The sequence below is a fragment of the Eretmochelys imbricata genome, chromosome 21 (assembly GCF_965152235.1).
Source record: "Eretmochelys imbricata isolate rEreImb1 chromosome 21, rEreImb1.hap1, whole genome shotgun sequence".
NCBI lineage: Eukaryota > Metazoa > Chordata > Testudines > Cheloniidae > Eretmochelys > Eretmochelys imbricata.
In genome coordinates, this window is record NC_135592.1 from 2,471,786 (window position 1) to 2,498,137 (window position 26,352).

Below are 26,352 nucleotides of genomic sequence, written 5' to 3' on the forward strand. Positions count from 1 at the left end.
ACCTTGGGCAAGTTACTTCACTCCTCTCTACTTTGATTCCCACTGCGGTAACACAGGGTAATAGTTACTAGAGGGGGGGTTGAAATTTTGTCAAAAAGAATGGTTAGTTTTTCATTCAAAACTTTTATTTTTGACAAATGTTCATGTTTTCACTGAAAACAAACAAACTTTTGGGTATTAAACTGAAACTGTGCTAGATTTGGGGGTTTCATTTTTTTATCAAAACCCTCTCCCCTTGGGGGAGGAGAGGGAATTCTTTCCTGAGCAGCTCTTGTCACTTCCTGCTATGCAGGTTGATGTTTGTGCAGCGTAAAGTGCTTTGCGAGTCTCTGATGGAAGGGGATAGTGTAACCCACACACCTCCTGCATGTGGTGTTTTGACCCATCTACTGGCACCAAGCCCACTTAGTGAGAGAGATAAAAGGAGTCTGCTCTCCAGCCTTAGCTAACATCCAGTTGGCCTTTAGCTCATGCAGTAGAGATTCATGCACTAAGCTCCAGAGGTCCCAGGTTCAATCCTATCTCCTGGGGACTGTTGGCATTACTCTAGTGCCGTGTGTGGGTTTAGTATTTGGGACACGTTTTAAACAACCCCCCCAAAACAAGCAAGACTGAAAAGTCAAGTCATTTGAGTCTCTTTTCTGACTGACTTCACGGTGCACGGCACAGCCAGGACGTCAGGGCATGTCTACACTGTAGCTGGGGGTGAGCCTTGCAGCCCAGCTTGGCAGGTTGTCTGCACAGCATTTTGGAGCCCTTGGCAGTGAGCCTCCTGCCCCGACTCCACAAACTTGGGCTAGCACTGTAGAGACAGCTGTGTAGACAGCCGTGGCTGGGACTCTGACGCCTAGGGAAGCGGGCGGGTTGGAGAGCCTGAGCTCCAGCCTGGGCCACAACATCCACACTGCTATTTTTAGCAAGCTAGCTCCAGTGCTTGTGTGTGTCTGTCATCCGAGTCCAGGAGTCTCGCTCCAGCTGCAGTGTAGACGCACCCGCCGAGTCCAGCCGCAGAGCCCTGCCGTGCATGGCTGCAATCGCAATGGAATTCCAGTTGCATGATTAATAAACCATGGGCTATTTGGTTTTAATTTGCTATGTTGTTAGGGCTTTTTAGAGCTAGTTGGAAAACGAGTCATTGTGAAACGTTTTTGAATTCTTTTGCTGCTTTTTAGAATTTTTTCACAAATTAAAAATTCAGACCAAAAAATCCCCAAATGGTGAAAAAAATTATTCAACAAAATTTAAGTTTTTTTTCCCTACTGACAATTAAATTTTTAATATTAGCTTGTCAGAAGTGTGTATGTGTGTGTGTGTGTCTGAGTGAGAGAGTCGGGTCTGAATATGCCCTGGGCCTGGCTTGATGATTCTTTTGCTCCTCTTTGTGAGTTTAAAAGTACAGGCATGTCTGAAGTGGCCCCGGCTGGCTGTGAAGGTTATACCAGGGTGGCAAAGTTTGTGGTTGGTTTATTGTGTGTTTTGGTTGATTGGAGCACGGCTTTGCATCCGGAGGAGGGTTCATGGTATTTACTGAAACCTTCGTGCTGCTCCATGGGGCTGCCAGGTGCCAAAGGCAGCAACAAACTGGTCATGAGCGACTTCTGCCCTGTCAGTTCATCCAATTTTCCGCCGGCGTACGCACCCCCTGCTGGCTTGATTGCAACACGACGGCAGCTATGGCTGGGCTCCCTCCACGTGGGGCAGAGGCCAGCTGTGGGTCTGCATGTGTGTGTGATGGGATGGCTGAGGTCAAGGCGAACTCGTGGCGAACGGGGGAAGTCCCGGATGACTGGAAAAAGGCTAATGTAGTGCCAATCTTTAAAAAAGGGAAGAAGGAGGATCCTGGGAACTACAGGCCAGTCAGCCTCACCTCAGTCCCTGGAAAAATCATGAAGCAGGTCCTCAAAGAATCAATCCTGAAGCACTTACATGAGAGGAAAGTGATCAGGAACAGTCAGCATGGATTCACCAAGGGAAGGTCATGCCTGACTAATCTAATCACCTTCTATGATGAGATTACTGGTTCTGTGGATGAAGGGAAAGCAGTGGATGTATTGTTTCTTGACTTTAGCAAAGCTTTTGACACGGTCTCCCACAGTATTCTTGTCAGCAAGTTAAAGAGGTATGGGCTGGATGAATGCACTATAAGGTGGGTAGAAAGTTGGCTAGATTGTCGGGCTCAACGGAAAGTGATCAATGGCTCCATGTCTAGTTGGCAGCCGGTGTCAAGTGGAGTGCCCCAGGGGTCGGTCCTGGGGCCGGTTTTGTTCAATATCTTCATAAATGATCTGGAGGATGGTGTGGTTTGCACTCTCAGCAAATTTGCGGATGATACTAAGCTGGGAGGAGTGATAGATACGCTGGAGGGCAGGGATAGGATACAGAGGGACCTAGACAAATTGGAGGATTGGGCCAAAAGAAACCTGATGAGGTTCAATAAGGATAAGTGCAGGGTCCTGCACTTAGGACGGAAGAACCCAATGCACAGCTACAGACTAGGGACCGAATGGCTAGGCAGCAGTTCTGCGGAAAAGGACCTAGGGGTGACAGTGGACGAGAAGCTGGATATGAGTCAGCAGTGTGCCCTTGTTGCCAAGAAGGCCAATGGCATTTTGGGATGTATAAGTAGGGGCATAGCAAGCAGACCGAGGGACGTGATCGTCCCCCTCTATTCGACATTGGTGAGGCCTCATCTGGAGTACTGTGTCCAGTTTTGGGCCCCACACTACAAGAAGGATGTGGATAAATTGGAGAGAGTCCAGCGAAGGGCAACAAAAATGATTAGGGGTCTGGAACACATGACTTATGAGGAGAGGCTGAAGGAACTGGGATTGTTTAGTCTGCAGAAGAGAAGAATGAGGGGGGATTTGATAGCTGCTTTCAACTACCTGAGAGGTGGTTCCAGAGAGGATGGTTCTAGACTATTCTCAGTGGTAGAAGAGGACAGGACAAGGAGTAATGGTCTCAAGTTGCAGTGGGGGAGGTTTAGGTTGGATATTAGGAAAAACTTTTTCACTAGGAGGGTGGTGAAACACTGGAATGCGTTACCTAGGGAGGTGGTAGAATCTCCTTCCTTAGAAGTTTTTAAGGTCAGGCTTGACAAAGCCCTGGCTGGGATGATTTAATTGGGGATTGGTCCTGCTTTGAGCAGGGGGTTGGACTAGATGACCTCCTGAGGTCCCTTCCAACCCTGATATTCTATGATTCTATGATTCTAAGGGGACTGGTGGGACTAGAAGGTAGAAATACCTCGGGGCTGCTGAGGCACAGAATAAATGTGGGGCGAGTGGCTCATTTAAATGTAGAAACCGTTTGTTCATTGCTATTTTCCTCTCCCACAGATTGCCTGGGTACTGCACGGCTGGGTCCGGGGAGCTGTGCCCATTGCCAGGGAAGCCGATGGCCAGGCAGGGCTGTTTGACCTGGTGGACAGAATTGTCACACAGGAGACGGGTGCTTTCGCCGCAGAAGCTGAGTAGCAGCGACTTGGGCTTCTCTGCACGTCACCCCAAGCCCGTGCGGTGTGGCTACTGTGACTCAAAAGCCTGCAGTAACAGCTCGTGCACACCCTGCCTGGCTGCGTGCTGGAGCAGTGTGTCCACGAAGGGCCTAGGGAGTCTCCGATCACATACACCAGAATTGGGGCAGGTGAAATTCTAGACAAACCGGTGCAACGCAAATCTCTGTCCCAGCAGCATTTCTGCCCCTTGTTCACATCTAGTGCGGGCTGCTGCCCAGGGACCATGCTGATACCTTGGAGGGCAGGTGTGGGCAGCAGCAGGTGGGCAGCAGCTGCCTGGTAATACTGGGGGATGGTTCCCTGATATTCCTGGGCCCTCAATGCACTGTTTGAGCATATAGGGTAACCAGATCAAACCCACGCTGGTTAGAGCTGGGTCCTGCGCTGTGAAGGGCACTGGGACGTTTGACAGGAGTTTCCTGAGGCCAGTAAGGCGAACTCCAGTGGGCTGGCTCCCCCCCCGGCTGTTGGGACTCCGAGCTGATTAGTACATTAGGCTGGAAGCCCCAGAGGAGAAGTAGCCACCACTCCCTCGCTCAGTATTGAGTGACACCCAGTGATAAGCAGGCTTACAAATGGCTGGGGGGTTCCCAGAGCGGGGCTGCCTGTGTGGGGCTCTTCTGATTCCTTCCCAGCAGCAGTCTGACAACTGCCATTCACCATTTCCTCACACCTGGACGTTTGTAGGCGTGGAAGGGACAAGATTCACAGCCGACTGAGCTGGTATTTTGCTGAAGCCCTCCCCTGCCCTGTTGCCTGAGGCACCTCTGATTTCCCAGGCATACAGCACAGAGCCAGCCCCCTTCATGTCCTTCGTGCTACCTACGGCAGCTCCCATAATCCCTTGCTTCTCAGCCTGGCCAAGTGGCAGCTGTCTGCCAGTTGCACTTTCACAATCACAGACTCTTCTGGCTGGGAAGATGCTGTTTGGTTTTTTATTTTAATTTTTTTCTTCTCATGAGAAATTCCACAGTAAACACCCTCAGGGGCTGTTTTGCAACTCACTGGTTTTGTGGGGCCTCTGAGGGCAGAGAGAAGGGAATAAATATGGCTCTGAAACCTGGACACCTTCCACAAAGAGATGGAATAGCAGAGAATGCACAGCGTGTGCTGTAGGTTACCCTACATTCTGCCTTGCTCTTGCAGCCCCGGCCCCAGTTCAAACCTCACTTTTTGCTAGGCAGCGCTCTACACATGCGAGCCAAATGCCAAGCAGTAACTGCAGTGTGGCTGTAGCAGGTCGGTCCCACGATATTAGAGAGACAAGGTGGGGGAGGTGATATCTTTTATTGGACCAACTTCTGCTGGGGAGAGAGACAGTTCTGGGCTAAAGAAGAGCTCTCTGTGGCTCGAAAGTTTGTCTCTCTCAGAACAGAAGTTGGTCCAATAAAAGAAAAGACCTCACCCATCTTGTCTCTCTAAGTGGTAACAAGGTGAGATAGCCCTGCGCTGCCTAAATTTGACAATTGGGCTGAGAACGAATAGTTCAAGGGGTGGGTTGCTCTTTAATATGGGTTGTGGGAGTCCTACCCTGGGTTAGTGGGAGGCTGCAGGCCTGACAAGGGGGTGTGAGATGTTTTGCTAGATTCCCCGCCGCACCGGCCATGCAGACAACTGTTGGGGCAGGTTCTTACCTGCTGACTTGTCCATCACACAGTAATCAGGAGAGTTCTCAAAGTACACCAGGTCTGTTTTGGTGGGTTTCCTGAAGTTCTTGTTGGCCACGGTGAAGCCGGTGCCATCCTGATTCATTGTCACCTGGATGGCCCCGTTGTATTTCTTCCTAAGGTAATCCCCAGTTTTCCGAAAATCTGACATTGCCAACCAACAAGTCCTTAGGGTGCAGGAGCCGCTGACTCCGTGGCATTTACACTCCAGCTTCAGGAATCGCTTTACAGCCTATGAGAGAAAAGAGGCCATGAGGAAAAGGTAGGGCCAAGACAGCCCATTGCACTCACGTCAGTCAGATCCCAGCCACGGACGTTCAGCCTCCTGGAGTTGCTCACTGTTTCGTGCCCACGTGGGATGGTGGTAGCTCATGGGAAGAGGCAGGGAGTTCTGTGAGCCTTCTCAGAAGAGCCAAAGGGCGACTTTGGAAAATCATGAAAGACTGGCTTTTGTGAAGCCCCCTGATCACCCCAGGGAACCGAGCAGCAGGGATTGAAGGCAGAAGGTCTCTGCCATGCCACAAACCTCTCTCCCCTTGCAACACCTCTGACACCAAAAGGCCACAGGCATGATTTACGCACAGGACACATCTCAGGCTATGTCTACACTATGCAGTTTTTAGCGACACAGCTGTGTTGCTACAGCCATGCTGCTAAAAGGTGCGCAATGTAGCCGCTGTTTGTGCCAACAAACAATTTCCACCCCCAACGAGCAGTGTTAGCGTTGTTGGCAGGAGAGCCGACAAAGCACTGTTCATAAAGCATCGGTAAAACTTTTGTCTTTCGGGTGTGTGGTTTTTTTCAACGCCTCTGAATGACAAAAGTTTTGTCGTTCACTTGCCAGTGTAGACAAAGCTTCAGTTGAAAGCAGGTCTGTGGTACTGCTCGTTACCTTGCCCTGTGGCCATTTATCCTGGAATCGGGGTGGGAGGAGTGATAAGACTGATTGAGAGAAGGAAGCTTTCAGCATTTATGAAACTGAGTTCATGGGCTGGGGACAGGTCAGAGGTTAGGCTCTGTCCAGAAGGGGATGCCCTTTCACAGACCCAGGCCCGACTTCAGTGCTAAGGGGGTGTGATGGTCAATAGTATTATGTTCACCATTTTTACAAGACTATGATAAATTTTGTACAAAGTATGGCTTGTTAGGTATCATTTGAAATGTTGTAATCTGCTGAACGTTATCGTCCTGGTAAAATGTGTGTATCAGCTGTGTATGTAAAGTTACCAGTTTCTACTGTATAACGTTGCTGTAACATGTTCCAGAGTCAGACAGGCCGACCTAAACCAGTTCTTCAGGGACACTGGCACACCCAGACAGGTATCAACACAGTCACCTGGGTTATCACTTAGTTCAGCGACCATTCTCCAGCAAGGGAAGGTGTGAACGAGAAATCTACATTTCATCACAGGGACAGTTCAACACTCACGTCCTCAAGACACTACTTGGCACCAGCCCCCAGCTGGGGGTAATCCTCAGAGGGGAGAGTGATATAAGAATGAGTGACAGTGGCCTCAAATCACCTCTCTCTCCCTCATTTCTACTCATGGCAGCTGCAATGCTGGAAAGACAAAGAAAGCATCATTGAACTGAGAGAGCGGTGGTCCTGGCTGGCTTTTCAGCTGGTACAGACTGCTGTAAATGTATGGCAAGACAAAACCTTTTGCCTTTCAGTTCACTTAGCTTGTTAAGTTAGGTATTAGCTGGTGTTTTACTCTTATTTCTTTTGTAACCAATCCTGACTTTGATGAATCATCACTTGTAATCACTTACAATCTATCTTTCTGTAGTTAATAAATTTATCTTAATCTTAACCAGTGTGTTTGGATTAAAGTGTGTGGGAAACTCCATTTGGGATCACAAGGTTGGTGCATATCATGTTCCATTGATGAAATGATGGACTTTCTATGAGCTTGCACTGTTCAGCAGTGTGCTGAGCAGTACAAGATGCATGTTTCTGGGGGACAAGGCTGGGGCCAGGAATCTGTCGGTGATCTTCCGCCATGTAATTCACTCGTACTGTGCAGCTGGAAGCAAGTGACATGCTGGAGGCTCTGTGTAAACTGGCCAGGAGGGGCTGCTCACCAGTAAAGCAGTGTGACAGGCACCCCAGCGTGGAGAACTGAGGAGACACAGCTATTCAGCAGTCCAGATTATACCCTGGGGAATGTCACATGGGGATCAGCCTTCCTTGAGGCCAGTGGGGCTGCAGGGAGGGCTGCAGGCCCTGGTGGCCCACAGGATCCATCTGCTCCCCAGAGTCTGCAGGGAGCTGGCAGGTGACCCAGCGCTAGGTGACCTGGCGCTAGCTGCTCCTCCATGTTCCCAGCTGCTTGTGCAGAAGCCTGGGCTCTTTGCTGCAGAGAAGAGCTTGGAAGCAAGCAGCTCAGCCATGGGGGCGGGGGCCACGGCCAGTCTGGTTGCCTCTGAGAGAGTCCCAGTTAAATGGGGAATCACCCCAAACACGGGGGCCCTATTGTGCCCTGGGGGCTGGATGTGCTGTTCCCAGCCCCCTTACCTTCCCCCCACAAATGAGCACTGCTGTGCTACAAACAGCCAAGGCGGGGAGTCCAGGCAGGCAAGGGCATTCCTGCCAGTGGGGCTGGTGGGGGAAGGTGTGGGCTGGATCGGGGTCCCCCCCTCCCCTGGCTGGAGAGTTAGTGCCTCTGGCTGGGAATGAGCCAGCAGCTATCATACCCCAGAGCACCCAGCTGGGGAGGAGATGCCCCAGCTAGGCAGGGAAGCTGCTTTCCTGCCAGGCACCCTTGGCCAACTAGGGCTGCAGCAAGTGGCCTGGGGCAGCTGCTGCTCAGTTCTCATGACCCATGCTGTCCCTAGGTGCTCAGCCCACATGGGGGTGTGACCAGCTGTGCCCACAGCTTGGCGACAGCCCTGGCTGCTGGGCGCCAGGCCGGGCACAGGGGGGCCCTTCAGGGTAGGAATCCAGACTGCAACCTGCCCCAAGGTTGTGGCCTGGGCCGGCTGCACTCACCGGGCTCTGGCGCTGGCCCGGGCCTGGACCCTGGTACTCACCGTCCTCCCGCAGCGGTTGTTGTGCAGGTTCATCAGCGCCCGGGCGTCCTTCACCTTCTTCTCCTTGGCGTCCACAAAGGCCTTGGCGAACTTGATCCCGTAGTGGATGTTGTCGCTGCAGCCGCCCCAGTCGAACTCCCCTCGCTCGTCCTTGGAGCGGCCGCGCTTGAGGGGGTCGCAGCTGCAGGCTTTCAGCTCCCCTTGGCTGCAGGCCCGGGTGATGGCGTAGACGACCCCGGCTGAGGAGATGGCGTAGACGAAGGCCGCCTCTCTGCTGCCTGCCGGGGGGAGCGAGGGACGGGCGTGAGGGTGTGCACCGGGCTCGGGCAGAGGCAGCCCCAGGAGAGCAGGAAACCTCAGAGATACCCCAAGGTGTGCTTGGCCCACCCTGAGACCCCTCCAACAGGGCCCCGTAGCCTCATTCTGTCCCCCCACGCTTCTCCGGGTGCTGAACCCACGGGCGTCAAAGCGGCCAAGGCCACAGGCCGGGGAAAAGGCAGGGCCTGAACTGAACCTGGCTAAACAGACTCACAGGGCTGAAGGCCACCAGTTCCTCCCAGCTCCGCCCGTCTGCTATGCCCACTGCCAGGGGGGCACTGCTTGGACTCCATCTTCCTACCGCACGAGGCAGCCTACCTTACCAGGCAGCTGGCTGGCGCTGCCCATGCCTGCCTTTTCTGCCCCATGGCCATGCCCGGGCTGACCTGGAGCTAGCTGCTTTGGACTGCTAGGGTCCCGGCTAGCTTGCAAGCCCGAACAGCGTGAGCAGGGCACCTCACCCCGGGGGCTGGCTGGCAGTGCTTGCATTTCGTCCCCCATCACGCTGCCCGGCAAGAGCAGTGCACGGCATGAGCCAGGGCGCGGGGTCATGCAGAGCCAGGTGGTTGCCAATGAGGGGGTGACAACTGCACTGAGCCGGGGGGAACTGGCAGCCTGGCCGTGCCGGTCTTTATCACTCAACCTCCACTTCTCCCTCAAGTGACGAAATGCTTCTGCCCACGGCCCCAACAAACGGCTGCTAAGCTCCTAGGCTAGCCCCCTGGGGTTACCAATTTAGGGTGGACGTATTCCTGGAGGTTTCATCACAAGACATAATCTTTAACGAATTATTTCATCTTTAATTCCTGGAGTCTCCAGGACAATCCTGGAGGGTTGTCAACCCCAAAGCCCCCTCACCTCTCGCTCTGCCGGGATGCCTGTCCATCACATGCCAGCCCACCCCCTGCCTGGCTGGGGTCTTGGCAGCTTGGTAATTAGGACAGTTTACCTGGGCCCCCCCCCACCTCTTTTATTTGTGGGATCACCTGTTGTCTCGTGTCATGCTTCCTGAGAGCCTTGTGGGGCAAGGCCTGTCTTTTAGCGCCTGGCACAAAGGCCCCCCACTATCTTACTGGGCCCTGTAGCGGCTAGTGAGAAACAAATCACCCCCATGTGTTACCCCTCCGAGGGACTCTGACCGCTGGCTAACGGGCTGGGTTCGTGGATCCACGGGCCGCAGTGCGCTGCTGGCCCAAAGACCCTGTCCTGCTGCCTGGCTGTTTGAAGAACTCCAGCGGCTCATTTTGCCCCCCAGTCATTTTGTAACCTCATTAAAAAGCAATAAGGGGACTTGGGCCCAAAGGAGAGGCTGTTAACGGGGGGTGGGTGTGAATGAGTCCAGGAAGCAATGCAGCAGTGTGGCACGGCGGGCTTTGAGTGGGCGGTGGGGAGCACTGCTAAGCGTAATGGATCTTAGTGCGTCCTCTGCTGGAGGAGCTGGAGGAGACGGGAGATGTCCCCAGGGGCTATCCAGCAGCCTTGCTGGTCAATATTCAGCACTTGCACCAGCCTGTTCAGAGCTCCTTTGCTGGACAGTTCCCCGAGACCCTGAGCACAAGAGGAGCAGTGTAACTCGGCTCTGAGAGAGGGACCCAGGGAGCTCCCTGGGATGACAGTGGGTGGGGGGCGGCTCTGATGAGCACAGAGCTTGGGGTCCTGTTTGGGATATGCTCGAACTAGAGCTGCCCTCTGGTGAGGTCAGAGTCTAAGGTCCCTGGAAGGAACAGGGAGATAAAGGGGGCGGCCTGTTGGCAGATAGGAGTTCCCTGGAAGAACAAAGCAGAGGCAGATTCCAGCAGATCCCTGCACAGAGCTCTCCCCACGGCAGATCCCTCACCTCACAAAGCCGGGCTTGGGGAGTATGAGCTTGAAGTGGAACCTGGGCGCACAGTCCAACCCCTGAGAGGGATGCCACGGACAGCGTGACAGAGGAGAGACCCAAGGGCGTTAGGGTGCTGAGAGCGGAACTGCCCTGGAGGCGGCAGACTGAAAGCACAAGGGCTGGGCCCTGCTGGGAAGGGGAAAGGCCAGAGAGCAGAGCCGATGGAAAGGGGGGCGTGTACAATCGCACCATGCCAGGGAAGATTGAGGATTAGCTAGAAAAGACACCGATTGTCCTGCCTCTCAGGGTAATTTCTCAGGCATGCCCAGTGTGCCTGCTCTTGCTGGCGAGCTTGGCGTTCTGCAGGGCATTGGCTGCAAACCTCTAGCTGAGTTCCCAGCTCCTCACACCGCCCTCTGTCCCTCCGTTCCCTCTCCCTCCCCTGCTGTGGCCAGACTGAGCAGAGGAGCCCTTCCATCCTGGGCAGGGACAGCTGTCGCCTTCTCATCTCCCCCTCCTGCGCTGGGAAGCGCTTACAACCCCAGCCTGCCCGAGCTGCAAATGGCTGGGCTGCAGGATGCCCCAAAGCAGCACAGGATGCCGCCTGGTATTCTACGGTTCTGGTTTGAGTTCACAGCTGGTTTTATATGTTGCAAAAGCAGCTGCAAATCAAAACCATGCAGCGGTGCACTGAGGAGGGACCCTTTCAAAGGCAGCCTCAAAGAACAGAGCGGCTGGGGAGGCCGCCCCGTAACTCAGCATAGGCAGTTCCAGGTGTCACAGGCTCTGCATTCTGAACATCTGGGTGGACAGGGATGAAGGCCAGCAGTCCCTGGTCTCTATCATATTCGGGGAGCAGGGGGGGCTTAAAGCCATTGGTTGCATCTGATTGTGGGGGGCCCATAACTCCAAGAGGTTTAACCCCAGCCTCTGCCCTTGGCTCTGCAGGGACAGGAAGGCTCTGACCCAGCAGCAAGTGTGCCTCAGTCAGGGACTGGGACAGTTCCCCGGACCCATCTCTCCTGCAGGCTGCGGCCGACAGTGCTCCCCCTCTGCCTCCTCCCACCCTGCCAGCTTCCCTCCAGTAACCCGCACTGGGATCTTTCAGGATCTAGCTAGCTCCCTCCTCCGCTCGCCCTTCTCCCTAGGCTGCCTTGCCTCCTAGACAGTCCTGGATGTACAGTGAGGGTGCCAGCACCTCTGCCTCCTACCCGGGGGTGCTCAGACATTCACCAGGTGAGTGATCTGGGGTGAAGGAAAGCACCTTCCCAGCTGATCTTGGCCTCCAGGCCCTGTGGCTGAATGTGACCCATTGCATCGAGGGGGAGGACAGGTGGGCAGGCAGGGTGGGACAGGACAGGACCATCTATCTTCTTGCTTGATCATTCTGATTCCAGCCTCATCCACAATTGATCACACATGAATTAAAAACACTCCCTCCAGATAGCATTGGGTGTCAGAACTCCTTGTGAAGTGGTGAAAGTTTTGCAGAACTAGGAATGAGGAAAAGAGAGCTGATTGGCTGAATGGGCTGTCAATCACCCAGAGAAATGGGGCAGGACTTCCCTTCCCTGCAAAGGGTTCTGGGTAAGGAAGCCCTCTATAAAACTGGCAACTGCAAGCCAGCTTCTCAGGGCTGCTGGAGGAAGAGTTACCTAGAGGAGCCTGGCTCTGCTTGAGTGACATTATTAAAGGTATTCTTTGCTGTTATTGGCCTTTATTTAAAATAAGTCTTGGTATTGTTTGTTTAAACTTTCTGAGCTGGGTCTTGTTGTTCTGTTGGACAGTTTTGTGGCTCCACTGTGCCACACCCCTCTTCCTCCTTGCTCTTCCTTCTCCTCAGAGTAGCTGAGTGACAACCTGCCCTTCTGCCTAGCAAGCACTTCCCTCTGCTCCCAGGAGATGCCTGCATCTTTCTGATGTAAAGTATCTCCAACAGGCTGGGAACTCTTACCCTAAAAGAAATGAGTCTTTTGGGGTCCCCTGGACTTTGACTGCTAATGTGGGGGGCATTGTGGACACTCTAACCTTGGTTATTGTCATTTCCATGGATGTAGGAGCTACAGTATCAGATCTGTTCAGCGTGGTCACTGTGGCATGCAGGATGCAAATTGTTTCCCACTGTCTGAGCTCATGGTGTTCCTAACTCTTGTAACTTTGTCACAAGTCTCATGGGATTTGGTGCTTTTTCTTAAAGCCCCAACTCCTGGAGTCATAGTGCTATGTGAGAATCTGATTTGTCTTTTTAACGGGAAGTTTCTAGTGCGACTGGTAGCCTGAAAACCTGGCCCCCATAGGCTCATAGGCCAGGTGGAAAACAGACCTCAGCACTCACTATTTTTAATCCTGTTTTTTAAAGTAATCTCTGGATATTTGAGAGCCAGAGTCCTGATCTGTGTACGCGCCGAATTGGCTGTGCTACCTGTGGCCAGGGAGTGAGGACCAGAAGCACTCGGTCAGATGACTGGTCTGTGGGGTCAGTACCCTTCCTCCCTAGCTCGCTCTCCAGAGCAGAGCAATGGCTGCACAGAGTGCTGTGAGAATGGTCTGTCTAGTTCAGCAGCCAATGCTGGAGGCTTCAGAGAAGGATGCAGTCCCGCTGCTGACCCATGGCAATTACCTTCTGATTTATGGTACAGTGCACCTGTTGCCCCTCCTTGTCCCTACATCTTGGGGCGGAGGGTCACTTCAGTGCCAGGCCTATGGCCCACTCCTCTGGGACCCAAAGCTGTGGTTGTCCTGAGATCTAGTTGCTCTCTGTCTTGGCTTCCCTCTCATGTAGGGAGACAGCAAGTTCCCATGTGAGCAGCTGACTCCTGGCCAGCCCTACTCTCCAAATATTTGTATATCCCATTACTGTTTACATACATGCCTGTTCTTCAGAAGTGTCTCCTTCCCCCACCCCCTCCTGTCCCAGAACAATGATAGGCTCCTGTTACCGCCTGATTAACTTAGAGAATAGTCATGCTTCCAAGGAAGTAACCCAGTCTGTCTCACATGGCAGCCGAGCCACAGAGAAACAAGAGGAGAAGAAGAGGTTCCTAAGTGATTCTTGAGTGCTGGCACAATAGGAACTCTAAGCTGCTGGCTTTACAAGGGCACCTAGCTGATGGATAGCGGGGGCAAGGGAAGCGGGGGTTGGCTGTACTGTAGGGCTGGGGAGGAGGATATTGTCTGGGAAGGCTCTGGGGCTCTGCTTTTTGGGGGGACTTTAGCCTCTGGGTATAGCAGGGGTCTGGGAGTAGGAAGGTGTGGGAGGGACAGATAGCTCGCGCAGTAGCAATGGACACAGGGCATGTCCCCCAGACTCCAGAAGGGCGTTAATATGCCTTCACCTTGTCCGAATCCCTCTTCAGCTGGGCATTGCTCCAGGAGGTGTAATCCCTACCACACTGCTCTGGATGCCCCTGCTGGAACAGAAGGGGCATGGCGTGTTGGGAGCTGGGCTCTTTTGCATGTCTGGCCATAAGTGTCCCTTTGGAAGCTGAGCACACGAAATCTGGTGCCAATGACATGGGACTTGCCCTAGGTTCCCCCAGGGAGTTGATGGTAGAGCAAGAATGAACCCAGCTGCCCTGAATCCTGGTGCAATGCCTCAAGCACAAAGCCATCCTCTTTCCCAGGGTGGGTGCTGCACTGCTGGGGATTTGTTCCTGGGTTCATAGGAAGAATCCTGTCCTGGCTGCATTCCAGAGCTTGCTGCAATGAACCCTTGCACAGCATGGTTAGAGACACAACTGTCCCCTGGATGGGTGTGAGCGATGGCTCCCATCAAGTCACCCAGCCAAGGGCACCGGGCATCTGGCTTCCTACTGATGGGCAGAAGCTTGCTGAGTTCACATCAGGTCTGGCAGGACAGTGGTTGAAGCAGGGCTAGGAAGATGAGCCCAGCGGTGGTGGTGGAGTCCAGCAGGCCAAGTTGCAGGGTTCTGGGGTGCTCAGAACCCTGTGCAAGTGAGATGGGAACTGGCTGCTCTTTTAAGACAGGCGGTGAAGGCCACAAGCTGCAGGGGTGAGTCTGGGAGGGAAGGGGCTCGAGACTGTCAGATGGGATGTGTGGCAAGGTAAGCCCCTGGCATAGGGTGCCTTGACTTTCCGTGAGGTTAAGTTGTGAGGGAAGGAGCCAGGGATCCTCAGTGAAAGCAGATCTTTGGGATCCCCTTGGACCTATGTGCTTGTGAAGTAACACTTTCCTTTGTTAGCCACCCTTTCTCCTCTTCCCTGCCTGTTATGCCTTTGGGCCCTGAGCAACCAGTGTGCTACGGTGGTCCCATTACATCACGCTGGTACAAGAAAGGGGTGTGTCTAAAGTTACCCAGCCTCTCTGTGCCTGCTATGAATGGACTGTGGTGGAAATGCCAGTCGGGCCCTGGGCTTCCTGGGTTGCTGCATCATAGCTTTATCCCAATGTGCCATGCAGCAGCGCTGTGCAATCTGACTCTCTGGCCTTTCTAGGATTACATCCTCACCCTGCTTTGGATGGGAGAAACCCAACAGTCAAATGACTAGGAGCATCAATGTCAGATCCTCTAGCAACCCTTTCCCCTCCCTGTGGGTTCTCAACTTCCAGCCTCGCCTTCAGATACTCCATGACTCAGAGATATGAAAGAACTTAAATGCAGAGCGCCTCCTAAATCTAGAGGGAGGGACTAGCTAGTTTTCTTTTCCTTCCAGTGTGTTATACAAGGTCTTTATAGATCCTAGTTAATAATCTTCTCTGCAAATGCTCCTTTCCTCTGTCAAACAGAAATTGTCCACCCTCTTCCTGTATCTGGGGCTATGTCCGGGTTTCTCTCCGCCACTGTATGCAGAGTAGAGCAAGTCAGTCTTTCCATCAACATTCAGTTTTGCTGGAAAAACCCAATCTGGTTCTTGATTGGAAAAATGTAAACACAACATTTGAAGATTGTTTTTTGGTTAAAACATGCTCTTCAGTTTCATGCTTTGGTCAAAAACCCCAGAGAAATTGTAGAGGGGAAACATCTGTTTAAGAGTTCTTCAAAATTTCCTACAAAAAATAACTGGCATTTTTCAATCAACTCTCCAAATTCCCTCCCATAGACAAATTGCATCCAGGCTGGAGCTGGGCAGTAATTTACCCAGGGCCGGGCTCAGTGGGAAAGGCAAAGCTGACAGCACTTACTGCGTAGCATGACTCTCCCGAAGACGGTGTGGTCTCTGTCCAGCGTGCTGCAGTTCCAGCGGTGATGCCGGAACTGGTGTTGGCATTCCCGGATCCACTCCTTCGCTCCCTCCCCGACCGACTGCATGGTATCGGGGTACCTCTGGCAGAGTTGCCGCTGCTTGTTGACTAATCCAGGGATGTTATCGCAGATCACTCTTGCCCCCAGTGCCCCGATGTACCTGTAGAAAGAGAACACGCCTGCACTGTGCTGACTTTTCACAGCACTTTGTGTTCAGGGAGTGGGGTCCCATGGCTTAGAGCAGGGGGGACTTGGAGTCAGGCCTCCAGGGTTCTAGTCTAAGCTTTGGGAGGGGAATGAGGGTTCGTGTGTTAAAAACCAGGAGTCTGGACTCTTGCTTCAGCTCTGGCCCTGGGAGGGAAGAGGGGTCTACTGGCAAAGAGGGTGGGGCAGAACTGGAAGTCAGGTGTTCTGGGTTCTGTTCCTTGCACTGCCATTCACTCTGTATGATTTGCTCACACCGTGGTAAGCTTGGTGTGCCCCAGTTCCTCTCCTTCTTGTGCTGAGTGTTGGATTATGCACTGGGCAGGCAACCGGCTGCTTCAACCTCCCCAGCCTTCCTCCCCTCCCTGCATGCCAGAAGCCATTCTGGGAGGGACTGTTTTGCCTCCTGCTGGTGAAGCTGGTATAGACACTTGACTTACGATGACTGCTTTGGGAGAACATTGACTGGGGGCTAAGCCCCGGTTTTCCCCATCAGCAGGATGGCACAAAGGAACCATGACAGAGGGATGGTGGGTGGAATATGCTTCTGCAGCAAGGCGTGGCTGGGGGTGTGAGCACAAAGGTGGTGATTCTCTCCCCTGCCCCCCAGTTTCACGCCTCTGCTGCACACTTGCATCTCTTCCTACCTGGCTGCTTATTAAAGGTCTAATTTTTGCCATTTAAGAGTGGTGCACTCAACGCAGAAGGGATTCAATCTTTATTTCCAGTGGCGTGAGCTTAGCCCTGTTTGATGCCAGGATGGGGAAAACTGCCTACAAGGATCTGTGTTTTGCTGACAAGCAGACCCTTCTCCTTCAGAGGCAGCGCTCCACTCATTGTACTTTATGGGGAGACCTGGAGCGCTCTGCTTGGATTTGTATCAAATTCCCAGTGCTGTGATTAAACCAGACTGGCAGGGTGTAGGGATGTTGCAGTGCTGAGCCATCAGGGACTCTGTGTCTAACAAAACCCTGAGCTGCACCAAGCCCAGAATGGGAGGAGGGGAGCTGTGTGCTCGACCTGAATTATTGCTGTAGGAAGCAAAGAAACCTGGGGAGCAGGTTCCCCTTCTGAGATGCTGAAGTCAGGTGCGTGAGGGAGGCAGTAGCTTTCAAAAGTGACATTTGTCTGTGAAAGCCTGCTGAACTTTCAGCTCAGGGGATAAGTTACTGCGGTGGCAGCTGATGGAACTGGCTGATATGCAAAACCCTCTAGCCCTGCCTGTCCTTCCTGCCACATGAATCCAGCTCTGCTGGCGGCTGCAGGATTTGATCAAGTAGCTCTTTCCAGCTCCGAGCAGTGCGGCAAACACATGAACCAGCATGGGCAGGACTTGATTATTACCATTAATTCATTTCTGCTCTGCGGCCCCTTGGGAGCCTAATCAAGGAGCAGGCCCCTCTTGTGCTAGGTACTGTACAGTCAAGCTAGAAAAGGGACAGTCCCTGCCCCAGAGAGCATGACCCACAGGGCTGACTGGAAGCAACAGCTGGATGAAGCAGACATGCAGCACAGCGGTGGGTTGAGAGGCAGTGACATCAGAACAAACAGCATTCAGGGGTCTCAGCTGGCCACATGGAATACGGTAGAAGCCCTGCAGTGTATCTTGGGGGTAACAGTGACCCTGGGCTCTAGAGATCCCATTTTTGCCCCATTCTTTTGTGACACATTCAGGGGGTGGAGGGATCTGCCCTCAATAGCCACTGACAGTCTCTCCCCCTTTTTTCCTGCATATGGAAGCACATCCCAGAAATCAGCAGGGCAGCCCAGCCCCCTACTGCCAATCAATAGAAGAATCAAGACCAGGGGGAAAGGACCACAAAAAGCATTAAAATTGCTTTGTCTGCTCAGACTCAGGTCCATCTAGACCAGCCTCCTCTCTGCCAGGAGCCAGGACCAGCTGCCTTGGAGGAAGGGGAAAGAATCCTGCACTAGCAGTGATAGTGATGACCTGCCCCTGGGGAATGTCTCTTCCCCTCACCCCCGATTAGCTAGAGGCTGACTCCTGGCCCAAAGCAGGGGTGTTTTATCCCTTCCAAAACACTTGGGTTTTAAAACCCTGACTGCTGCTGTTCTGGATGTTCTCCATCCACTGGCAGCCCCGGCTCGTCTGTAGTGGCAAACGTGCCTTTGCCAAACAAGCATGGTGTGTCCTCGGTCGCCTGTGCCAGTAGGCTCAACTCCCCTTCAGTGCCAGACTTCTCTGCTGACTCTAAAGCAACACAGACAACAGAGTTGGGTGGAGAATTTTCCAGATCTAGCCAAAAGCCCTGCCTAGGTCCTTTGTTTACCCCAGCCAGAAAGCAGCTGATACTTTGTGCTTGGGAATGGGCTTTGCCACATACCACTGAGCTGCATTGCTGGCTGGAAGAGGAGAGCTTGGGGTGGGAGTCAGATTTTTTTTCAAGCCTGTAGGCTGGAAATAAGACCCTCCCTTTAATAATAAAAGCAATAAATGTGGGTAATATTTCACTGTCTCTCTCTGGCTGTGCTCTATATCTGTCTCAGATAGCTGGCAGCCCCAGGAAAGCCCTGTGACTACAGAAAGGGAGCAAAGGCTTCCCCTCCCACCACCACCTTTTAAAAATATTTTGTTTAAATGCTGGCAGAAACACAAGGTCATCTCAGGCTGGAGCTGTGGATAATACTCCCCGCTCCCTATGGCTTCGCAAGCCAGGGCTGTGCTGGCCAAGGCACATGATTTTCGCAAGCCTGCTCATCAACCTTTCATCAGGCAGCAGCAGGGCAGGGGAGGTGGGGAGAGCCAACAGCAGCTCACCAAGTGATCACTACCAGGGGCTGGAGGCCAGTAACCGCTCCCTTGTGCTTTGCTCTAAAGGGAGGATGGGTTATCACGGCTGCCTGGGGTGCAAGCTGGGTTCAGTTCAGCCTGCTCTGGGAGTGTTGCACTGAGTGCAGGGGCGCACACAGGAAGTGGGGTTTTCCCCTCCCACGTTTACTCAGCAGGCAAGGGCACAGCTGGGAACTCAGAGCTGAGTGGTGTGCTCTGCTCAGGTGCCCACCTGCAGGCTGGCCTGTTGCTGCTGATCGACCGATATGGCTTAAGGGTGACTTTCTGTGCGCTGCTAGCATGGGCCAGAGCCCAGTGGCAAGAAGCCATCGCATGGATGTGCAGCAGCATGTGGCAGGGCTGGCTGGTTCTGCAAAGCCAGGGCAGGGCTCTCTGCTCCCAAAGCAAGTTCCCCAGAACTTCAAAGGAAACTGAGGCTCCTCCCCAAAGCAGGGAAATGGGGCAGGAGGAAGATGGTGACTCCTGGGTGAGTCTGGCTCACCAGAGTGCCTGCTAGCTCAGCCTGCTGGGGGTGGCGGGAGAGACCATGTGGAGCCTGGCTTGGCTCTGGGGTCCACCAGGAGAGATGCTGCTTGTGGGCTAAGAGAGCCACTGTTTGCCCCTGAGCTGCTCTGAGCTGGGAGGGTTCTGCTTAGGGGCCGAACCACAGTCTTGTAACTGAGGTTCTTCCCGCTTCTGGGCTGCAGTGGGGGGCTCTGTGACTGTCGGATTATGTGATCAGTGTGGGCTGATGGGGGCTCTGAGACTAGTAATACATGTGTCCCCAAGAGAGATGGGGGAGGATGGAGAGGTCAGGTCTGGTGTCTGCATCTTCATCTCTCTGGGACCAGTGGCCACGGCTGAGGCCAGTGCTGGAGTCTCAGGAGAGAGACTGGGGGGTTGGCTGCAGCAATTGGAGAACAGATGCTCAGTCTCCATGGGCATGGGAAGAGGTGCCCAGAGAAGGAGGCATTACTAAGCAAGGCCTGAGAATATTCCTACTGCCTTCCTCCCAACTCCCCTAGGAGAACCTCACCAAAGCACTAGGGGCTCTGGAAGATGCCCCAGGTCCTGGACGCTCCCCACTCGCACCAGTCTAAGCTGGCAATGGCTTCGCTGATGTCCCCAGAGTGATGGAGGTTGAAGCGGGTGTAAGCAAGAGGCGAATGGGGGCTGCTGGCTTGAAGAAGACAACACCGTGAGCCGACAAAGGAGATGCTTTCATAGCAGGAAGCCATATCGCTAATGGCAACTGACTAACTTATCCCCGCAGGAAGCTTTGGTCACGTAGAATCCTCTGAGCAAGATAAACACCGGGCACTCCCTTTCTCATTCTGTGAGATAATTATTTCTGCTCTCCTCAGCTCTGCTGCCAAATAGCCAGATCACAGCAAATATTATTGGAAGGAGAAAGTGGGATGAGAGAACAGAGTAGGGTCACTGATTTCTTCATTTTTCCATGATACACCTTGCCAGCATGTCTGGCTCCCAGAGCTCCCTTTCCATGCTGTGTGAGTGCTATTTGCAGCTGTCCACAATCTGGAAGAAAGACAATGGTTTGATTTTTCTTTGCTGTCCTGCACCTCATGGTCATGTACACCTGTGCAAAGCAGGTGTACAATGCTACACAGGAAGAGGTTGGGTTTGGTTGGGTTTTTTTGATGCACCTAATTTGCCCAGGTGCCAGTGACTACACAAGGTGCAGAGACAATGGAGAATCAAGCCCTGTATTCCAACGGCACCATGCAAAATTCTGTGATTTCAAAGTTTTTGGTTTTGGTCCATTTCAGAATGGAAATTCTTCAAAATTTCCCAGAAAACACAATTGCTGGGGGGACAGGAATTGTTTTGGGCTGATAAAATCAAAATGTTCCACTCATAACCCCAATTATTAAAAAATGGAACCAAGTCATTTTGAAACAGAAACCTGGAGCCTTCCTTTCTGAGAACGTGGAGATGGGACACTGATCTTACAAAAATGCTCTGTTTGGTTTGTAAAAGAGAATTTTAGTCTGACTCCTTTCAATGCTGTGTTTTGATAAACTTGCATTTCTGATGGACCCCTCTGCCCCCAATGAACTGTCAGCCACCTCAGCTTGCAGTTGCCACTAGGCAGCCATGGAATTGGGGGATGGAAGGCAAAGGGAGGGAAGCAGAATGGTCCCAGCACGTGGAGATGGCCCAGGCAGGCTCTTCTGGCATGATCACCTTTGAATGGGGAAGGGAGGTGAGAAGGAGCAAGGGGTGTGGGAGCAGGGAAGACAGGTGGGTGTGGAGGAGAGATGTTGTCCAGGTGATCAGAGCAATGTCAGAGGCTATGGGGAGAAGCACATATGGGGATGGGCTGATGTGAGGGTGCTGAGGTCTCTCAGCCAGGAGCAAGGCTGAGCAGTTCCTAGCCCCTGTGGAAAGAACCAGGGAACCAGTGACAAGCCACAGAGGGAAGCAGGTGCCAGGGGAGGGAGACTATTTTAGTTGCTGAATATTGGAGAGGGAGAGTTGAGGAGAGCATGCAGGAGGCCGGGTGAGCCAGTGGAGAGCTGGGCAGGGGGAACTAGGGGAAGCATTGCCTTTCTGCAAAATGGGCACAAGGATAGCTCTATACTGACTGGGGGGCAGGCAGTGAGGTAAGTCTTACTATGGTTGGTTATTTCTGCCAGTGTCTCTTCCATCCCCAGGGATAGTGGAAAGGGAGCACAGCTACACCCAGTCTCACAGGCACTAATCTTGGGATGTTGCTCTTTCCCTCAAGTTTTGCTAAATAGGAGACCTACTTTGTGTAATGTTAAGTCTGTGACTCCTGCAAACGTGTCGTTTGACATGCTCATAGTCTCATGTCCCCTCTAGTGGCTGGTCGCATGGAGGGTAAGAGCCCAGCTGCTGCCAGCTAAAGGAGTTAGTAGTTTAGCTCAGGTAGAGGTCAGGGTTGATGCTCTGCATGTGCAACACCTGGCGATGACATATCACTGCTTTATGGCCTCAGTGCTACTCTTTACAAATAGCACACAGGAGACCTGTTAGAGCAGCATCCAAACCTCCCATTTCTACAGAGCTCAGATCCCACTACTGCCAGGAGATGGCTGTGAGCCTCAAGGAGGATCATGGGAGATGCCAGGCTAATGTTGATTCCTACTCTCAGAGCTTCCACCTTCTGTTTGTTACTCTTTCCTTCAGGAGCAATTGGATAAGACACTCTAAGAGCATTGGCAATCTGAGTGCTAACTCCAGAGCTGAGGTTGCTCTACACACGGGCAAGTGGCTTTGAGAGCCGGAGATGTCAAGGAGGTAAAGTGGTTCTGACCTTCTGCTACTATTTTTTTTTCCCATGGGTAAATTTCTTACAAGCAAATCCAAATATGCAGTTGACGTGGGCTCTCTCAATTGCTTCTGAGAGCAGGCTCCTCCAGTGCAGAGGGAGAACAGAAGAGAACTGTCACATGTTGGCTTCCAGTTGTTTTTCTTGTTCTAAGAATCTGCTGACTTCTATCCTTATAAACAAGGAGAACCCTAAATTGCTTCTAAGATAAACACACAAACTGGAGGCAGACGCATCTGTTTACTCAACAGTATACATTTCCTTTTAACCCCCTACCAGCGGGTGTTCCTGTATGGCGCGCACTCCAGTTCTTGAAAAATTCCCATGAGGGTTCATGTTCTCAGAAGGCTGCTGGCACTAGGTTGGGTCATCCAAGAGAGATTTGAATCCTTCATCACATCCCTGCTCTCCTACTGCTACAGCTATGAAATAAGGTCCAGGGTTATGGGCTTTCCTGCCCTCATCGCTTCTCCTGAGGTTCTACGTTCAATTGCCCTGTGGATTAAGGGAGGAAAGACCAGTGTATTGCATGCAGGAATGGCTGCTGAGGTTTCCTGGGAGATGCAGCTCCCTGAATAAAGTTAGCTACAATGATCGAAGCATTCTTCTGTCAGCCTAGCTGTCTACAGTGGGGGTTAGGTCAGCATAGCTATGTCAGTGTTGTGTGGGGTTTTTCACACCTCTGTATCTGTGAAACAAGCAGCATCCTGAAAGCGCTAGGGTGACACCAAACAGCAGAGAGGAATTGTCTTATGGCTTCCTTCTCCAGCAAGATGCGTTCCTGTTACATACCTCCACAATCTGCCATGACCAGTCCCCAGGCTGACTGGAATGTTCTGGGAGCTGTGGCTGTGACTTGGGAGAGGTTTTGACACCCATCATTCTACTTATTCACCAGGCAGTTGTTCTTTCTCACTACTTCCTGCTGTTTGTCCTGCCCCATTTTCATTGTATTTCATGAACTGGAGCTTTGCTCCAGGACAGAACTTGTCCCTGAGATCCTCTGATCCTTGTTTCTAACATGGGAACAAATTTGCCATGCCATCTGGGTGGCTGCAGTGACCGCTGTAGTCTTGGGGGTGCTGGGGAGGTCAGGACAAACAGCACACTTGTATACAGGATTTAGAACTGGTTATAAGCTGTCTCCAACCCAGACGGTGCACTTTGAGCTCCCAGTGCATACACACCCCAAAGGACTTGGCAAACACCCCATCAGCTCTTCTGCCAGCTACCTATGGCTCCATCCTGCCCCTTCTCTTTTGCACCTGAGACTGCAGCCAGCTCTCAGGGCTGTGCTGCATGTGAGACTATCAAGCCCCAGTCAAGGGAACAGCTGACCCCATTTATAGACCAGGCTCAGGTAAACTTCCTGTGTTTAAATGCCACAACTTCTCTGGGCCTGAATTAGAAATGAAACATTTTGTTCTCGGAGTTCTTTTGTAATGGGGACCTGGACAGTCCTTGCTTCTCATTCTGCAAAGGCCAGCAGCAATGAGCCCTATGCTACCCTCAGCTGTACCAGCCACGTCCCAGCCACCCTCTGTAGAGGCAGGACAAGGTCTCCCCATCTCTGGGTTGAAGTGGGACTTGTGGTGCTGAAGCCATGGGGGAGCAGCTGTATACAAGGAATTGGGTTTCAAGCAGACCCAGCATGCTGAGGCCATGAGCAAATATACCAAATATTCCAAAGAACTGGGAATATTTGCTGTGAAATAAATTTAATTTTTGCCACATGAATGGATTTGAAAAGCCTGCATCCATTAACTTGCCTCACTGATATCTAGCAATAGGCATGTGGCTAGGAGGGTTATGAGACCCTGGTAAAAAATCACCAGAAAAACCTTTTCGTTCTAACACTGAACAAGGAACTTGGTAGCAATTGGGAGAATTGGCGACTCTTCCTCTGCAGTAGTGCAGAATCTTTTCCCCACCTCCCCCGGCGATGGCTTTCTGCTACAGGCTTACAGAAATGGCACATGGCTCCCCAGGGAGAGTGCAGGTAAGTTAGCAAAGTCCGCCTGCGAGGCTTAAAAGAAACCATTCTCCAGAATGCTGACAATTTTAGAATCTTCATGCCCCTTCTCCCTCCACGACTTGCTTTCGCCTAAGTGCGTGAACTGCTTCTGTATCACGCAGCCTGATTTATAGCCCTGCTTATACAGACGGACGACAAGCCTTAAGATGGCCAGCTGGGTTTGACCCTAGTTGCTCCCAATTAGAGCCGCATATTCTCCTGTTCCCTAGGAAAGTGCCTCCATTATCTGTGTCTGTCTAAAGCCTCCCTGGGAGGGAAGCCGGCGCTTCTGCACTAGCGTGTTTATAGCACCCGTGTGCGGCTCAGGAGGAGTGCCGCCCTGGCATGGTGAGGTGTCCACTGGAGAAATGGAGGCACAGGTTCAGGGCTGCAAAGCAGCGGCTACTGCCTTTGTTTCATAGGGGAGGGGGGCTACTCAGAGGGTTGGGGGGGGCAGAGCTGCCAAGGGAGAAGGGGGAGTTCAGCTTAGTCTCCCCTTAGACATAACCCAGAGGACATCCCAGCTTTTACTGTTTAAAAATCAAATCCGCTCCCCAAATACCACTGACTTGGCCGTAGGGCCGCACTGAAAGCTGCTTGTAGCGATGGCCTGCAGAGTCTGCCTGCCCCGCTTCCTCATCAGCTCAAGCCTGGGGGCACAGGGCTCGTTACAAGTGAAACAATCCCCTCTGCACCAGCAAAAAGGAAAACAATTTAATTGTGTTAATTAGTGTAAAAAAACAAACCCAAAAACCTAAGGTGGGTCACAATTTTCCTACAGATAACCCCAGCCCCAATAGTCCGGGTAAAGAAGGCAAATTCTCTTCCCCAATGGCCAGTTCAGTCTAGTCTGGGAGGACTTATGGATTTCCCCACTAATGCTGAGCTCTCGCATAGCAGCATCCATGAGTAGTGCTTTCTACCATCTCCACTTGGCTAGGAAACTCCACCCCATCCTGGCAGACACTGACCTGGTCTCAGTTATTCTGGCTTTTTGTTACCTCTCAGCTGAATTACTGCAATGGTGTACATGGGCATGAGGCCTCTGGCATGTAGGAAACTCCAACTAGTACAGAACACGGCCTTGAGTCTCCTCAGCAACACAGGCTTCCATGAGCACATCACACCTGTCCTCTGCTCTCTGCCCTGCCTTCATATGGAATACTGGATCAAGTTCAAAGTCTGGTTTTTATCTTCAAAATGCTCCATGGCCTGGGCCCAGGAGATCAAAAAGACTATCTAAAGCTCTGGGACAAAGCCCATGGTAATCACCTACACTCCTCTGGGACAGTGGAACTTGCAACAAGGGAGAAACTTTTCAGTGTGAAACACAACTTCTTGTGGCCTGGTCCAAGGCTGGGGAATAAAACCCCTCCAGGAGCTAAGGGCTATCAGAAACCTCAGCACTCCAAGTGCATTGGCATGCTTTTTTCACCTTCCCTTCGCTAACAAACACAGCAACAGGTGTGTAGATATAAATAAGACACCCCCTACCAGAGCAAGGCACTCCATGGCACATGCTTCTCCCCTTGGAGAGAACAAACAACGTGACAGATGTTAGGCATCAGGCATAATGCATGGCTGGAAGATGCTTTGGTGCTCTGGTGACGAATATAAAATCCTGACTAGAACAGCCCTGCAGAGGCTCTATCTGTTGCTGCCAGTCAGCAAAGCAGAGCATCTCACTGTCTGAAAATAATTAAGTTTGTCCCCTGACTCATCACGGGAAACTTCTGCTTTTCTGGTGCTCTGGTGGAAATGCTTGGGCTCTTACTTCATGGCAATTGTAAAGGGCTTTAATAAAATCAAGGCGGCTCTGGGGTGAAAAGAACGGTCATGTTTATGGGACAGGCTGCTAGTTTGAAAGCAAAAATATTTCCTCTTCCTAGTGTGGTGTGGGGATTGAATCACTGCTAGAATACCAACATGACACGAGCTGCTCCTCCGGAATATCGGAGATTCTCCTTCTCTAACACAAGCCATGTGCTCTGAGCATGCAGGGAAACTGTCCAGGCCTCCCCGCGACTGACCTTGCAACAGTCAAGGTCATTATTCAGGGCTCTGGTAGTGATCTGATGGGAGCAGAGAGCGAGAATAATAGGAACCTCTGCCTGCCTTTAGGATCCACATAGCCTAATGCTCAGAAGCACAGGTTTTCGTGGGGGTGGGAAAATTGGAACATTTTGTGGCAGTGTTGTTGTCTTTGATTTTAGATGGGAGAAAGTTGAAAGGAATCATTTTGGCTTTTACTTTATTTTGCTAATGTCTGTTTTTATAGAGACTTGTATGCTAAATATTCATTTAATATTATGAATGCATTTCACATAATGTTTTGACATTACTGACGTGAAACATGTTTACCTCAAATGTTTCAATGTTTTTCATTATTTCCAAATCATAATACTTTTGCAATTTGTTTCACAATAAATGTCAATTTTGAAGGGTCAGGATTTGCCCTGGGAAGGT

General features: G+C 52.0%; 1 protein-coding gene across 1 annotated transcript in view; it reads right to left on the reverse strand.

Moving 5' to 3' along the window:
* Positions 1-26,352, reverse strand: part of WNT2B (Wnt family member 2B) — a 41,711-nt gene that overhangs the window by 2,595 nt on the left and 12,764 nt on the right. The window contains exons 2-4 of the mRNA XM_077839143.1: positions 15,501-15,721; positions 8,218-8,495; positions 5,152-5,416 (exon numbers count right to left, since the gene is read on the reverse strand). Coding sequence (XP_077695269.1) covers positions 5,152-5,416; positions 8,218-8,495; positions 15,501-15,721 — 764 coding nt within the window. The remainder of the gene's footprint in view (positions 1-5,151; positions 5,417-8,217; positions 8,496-15,500; positions 15,722-26,352) is intronic.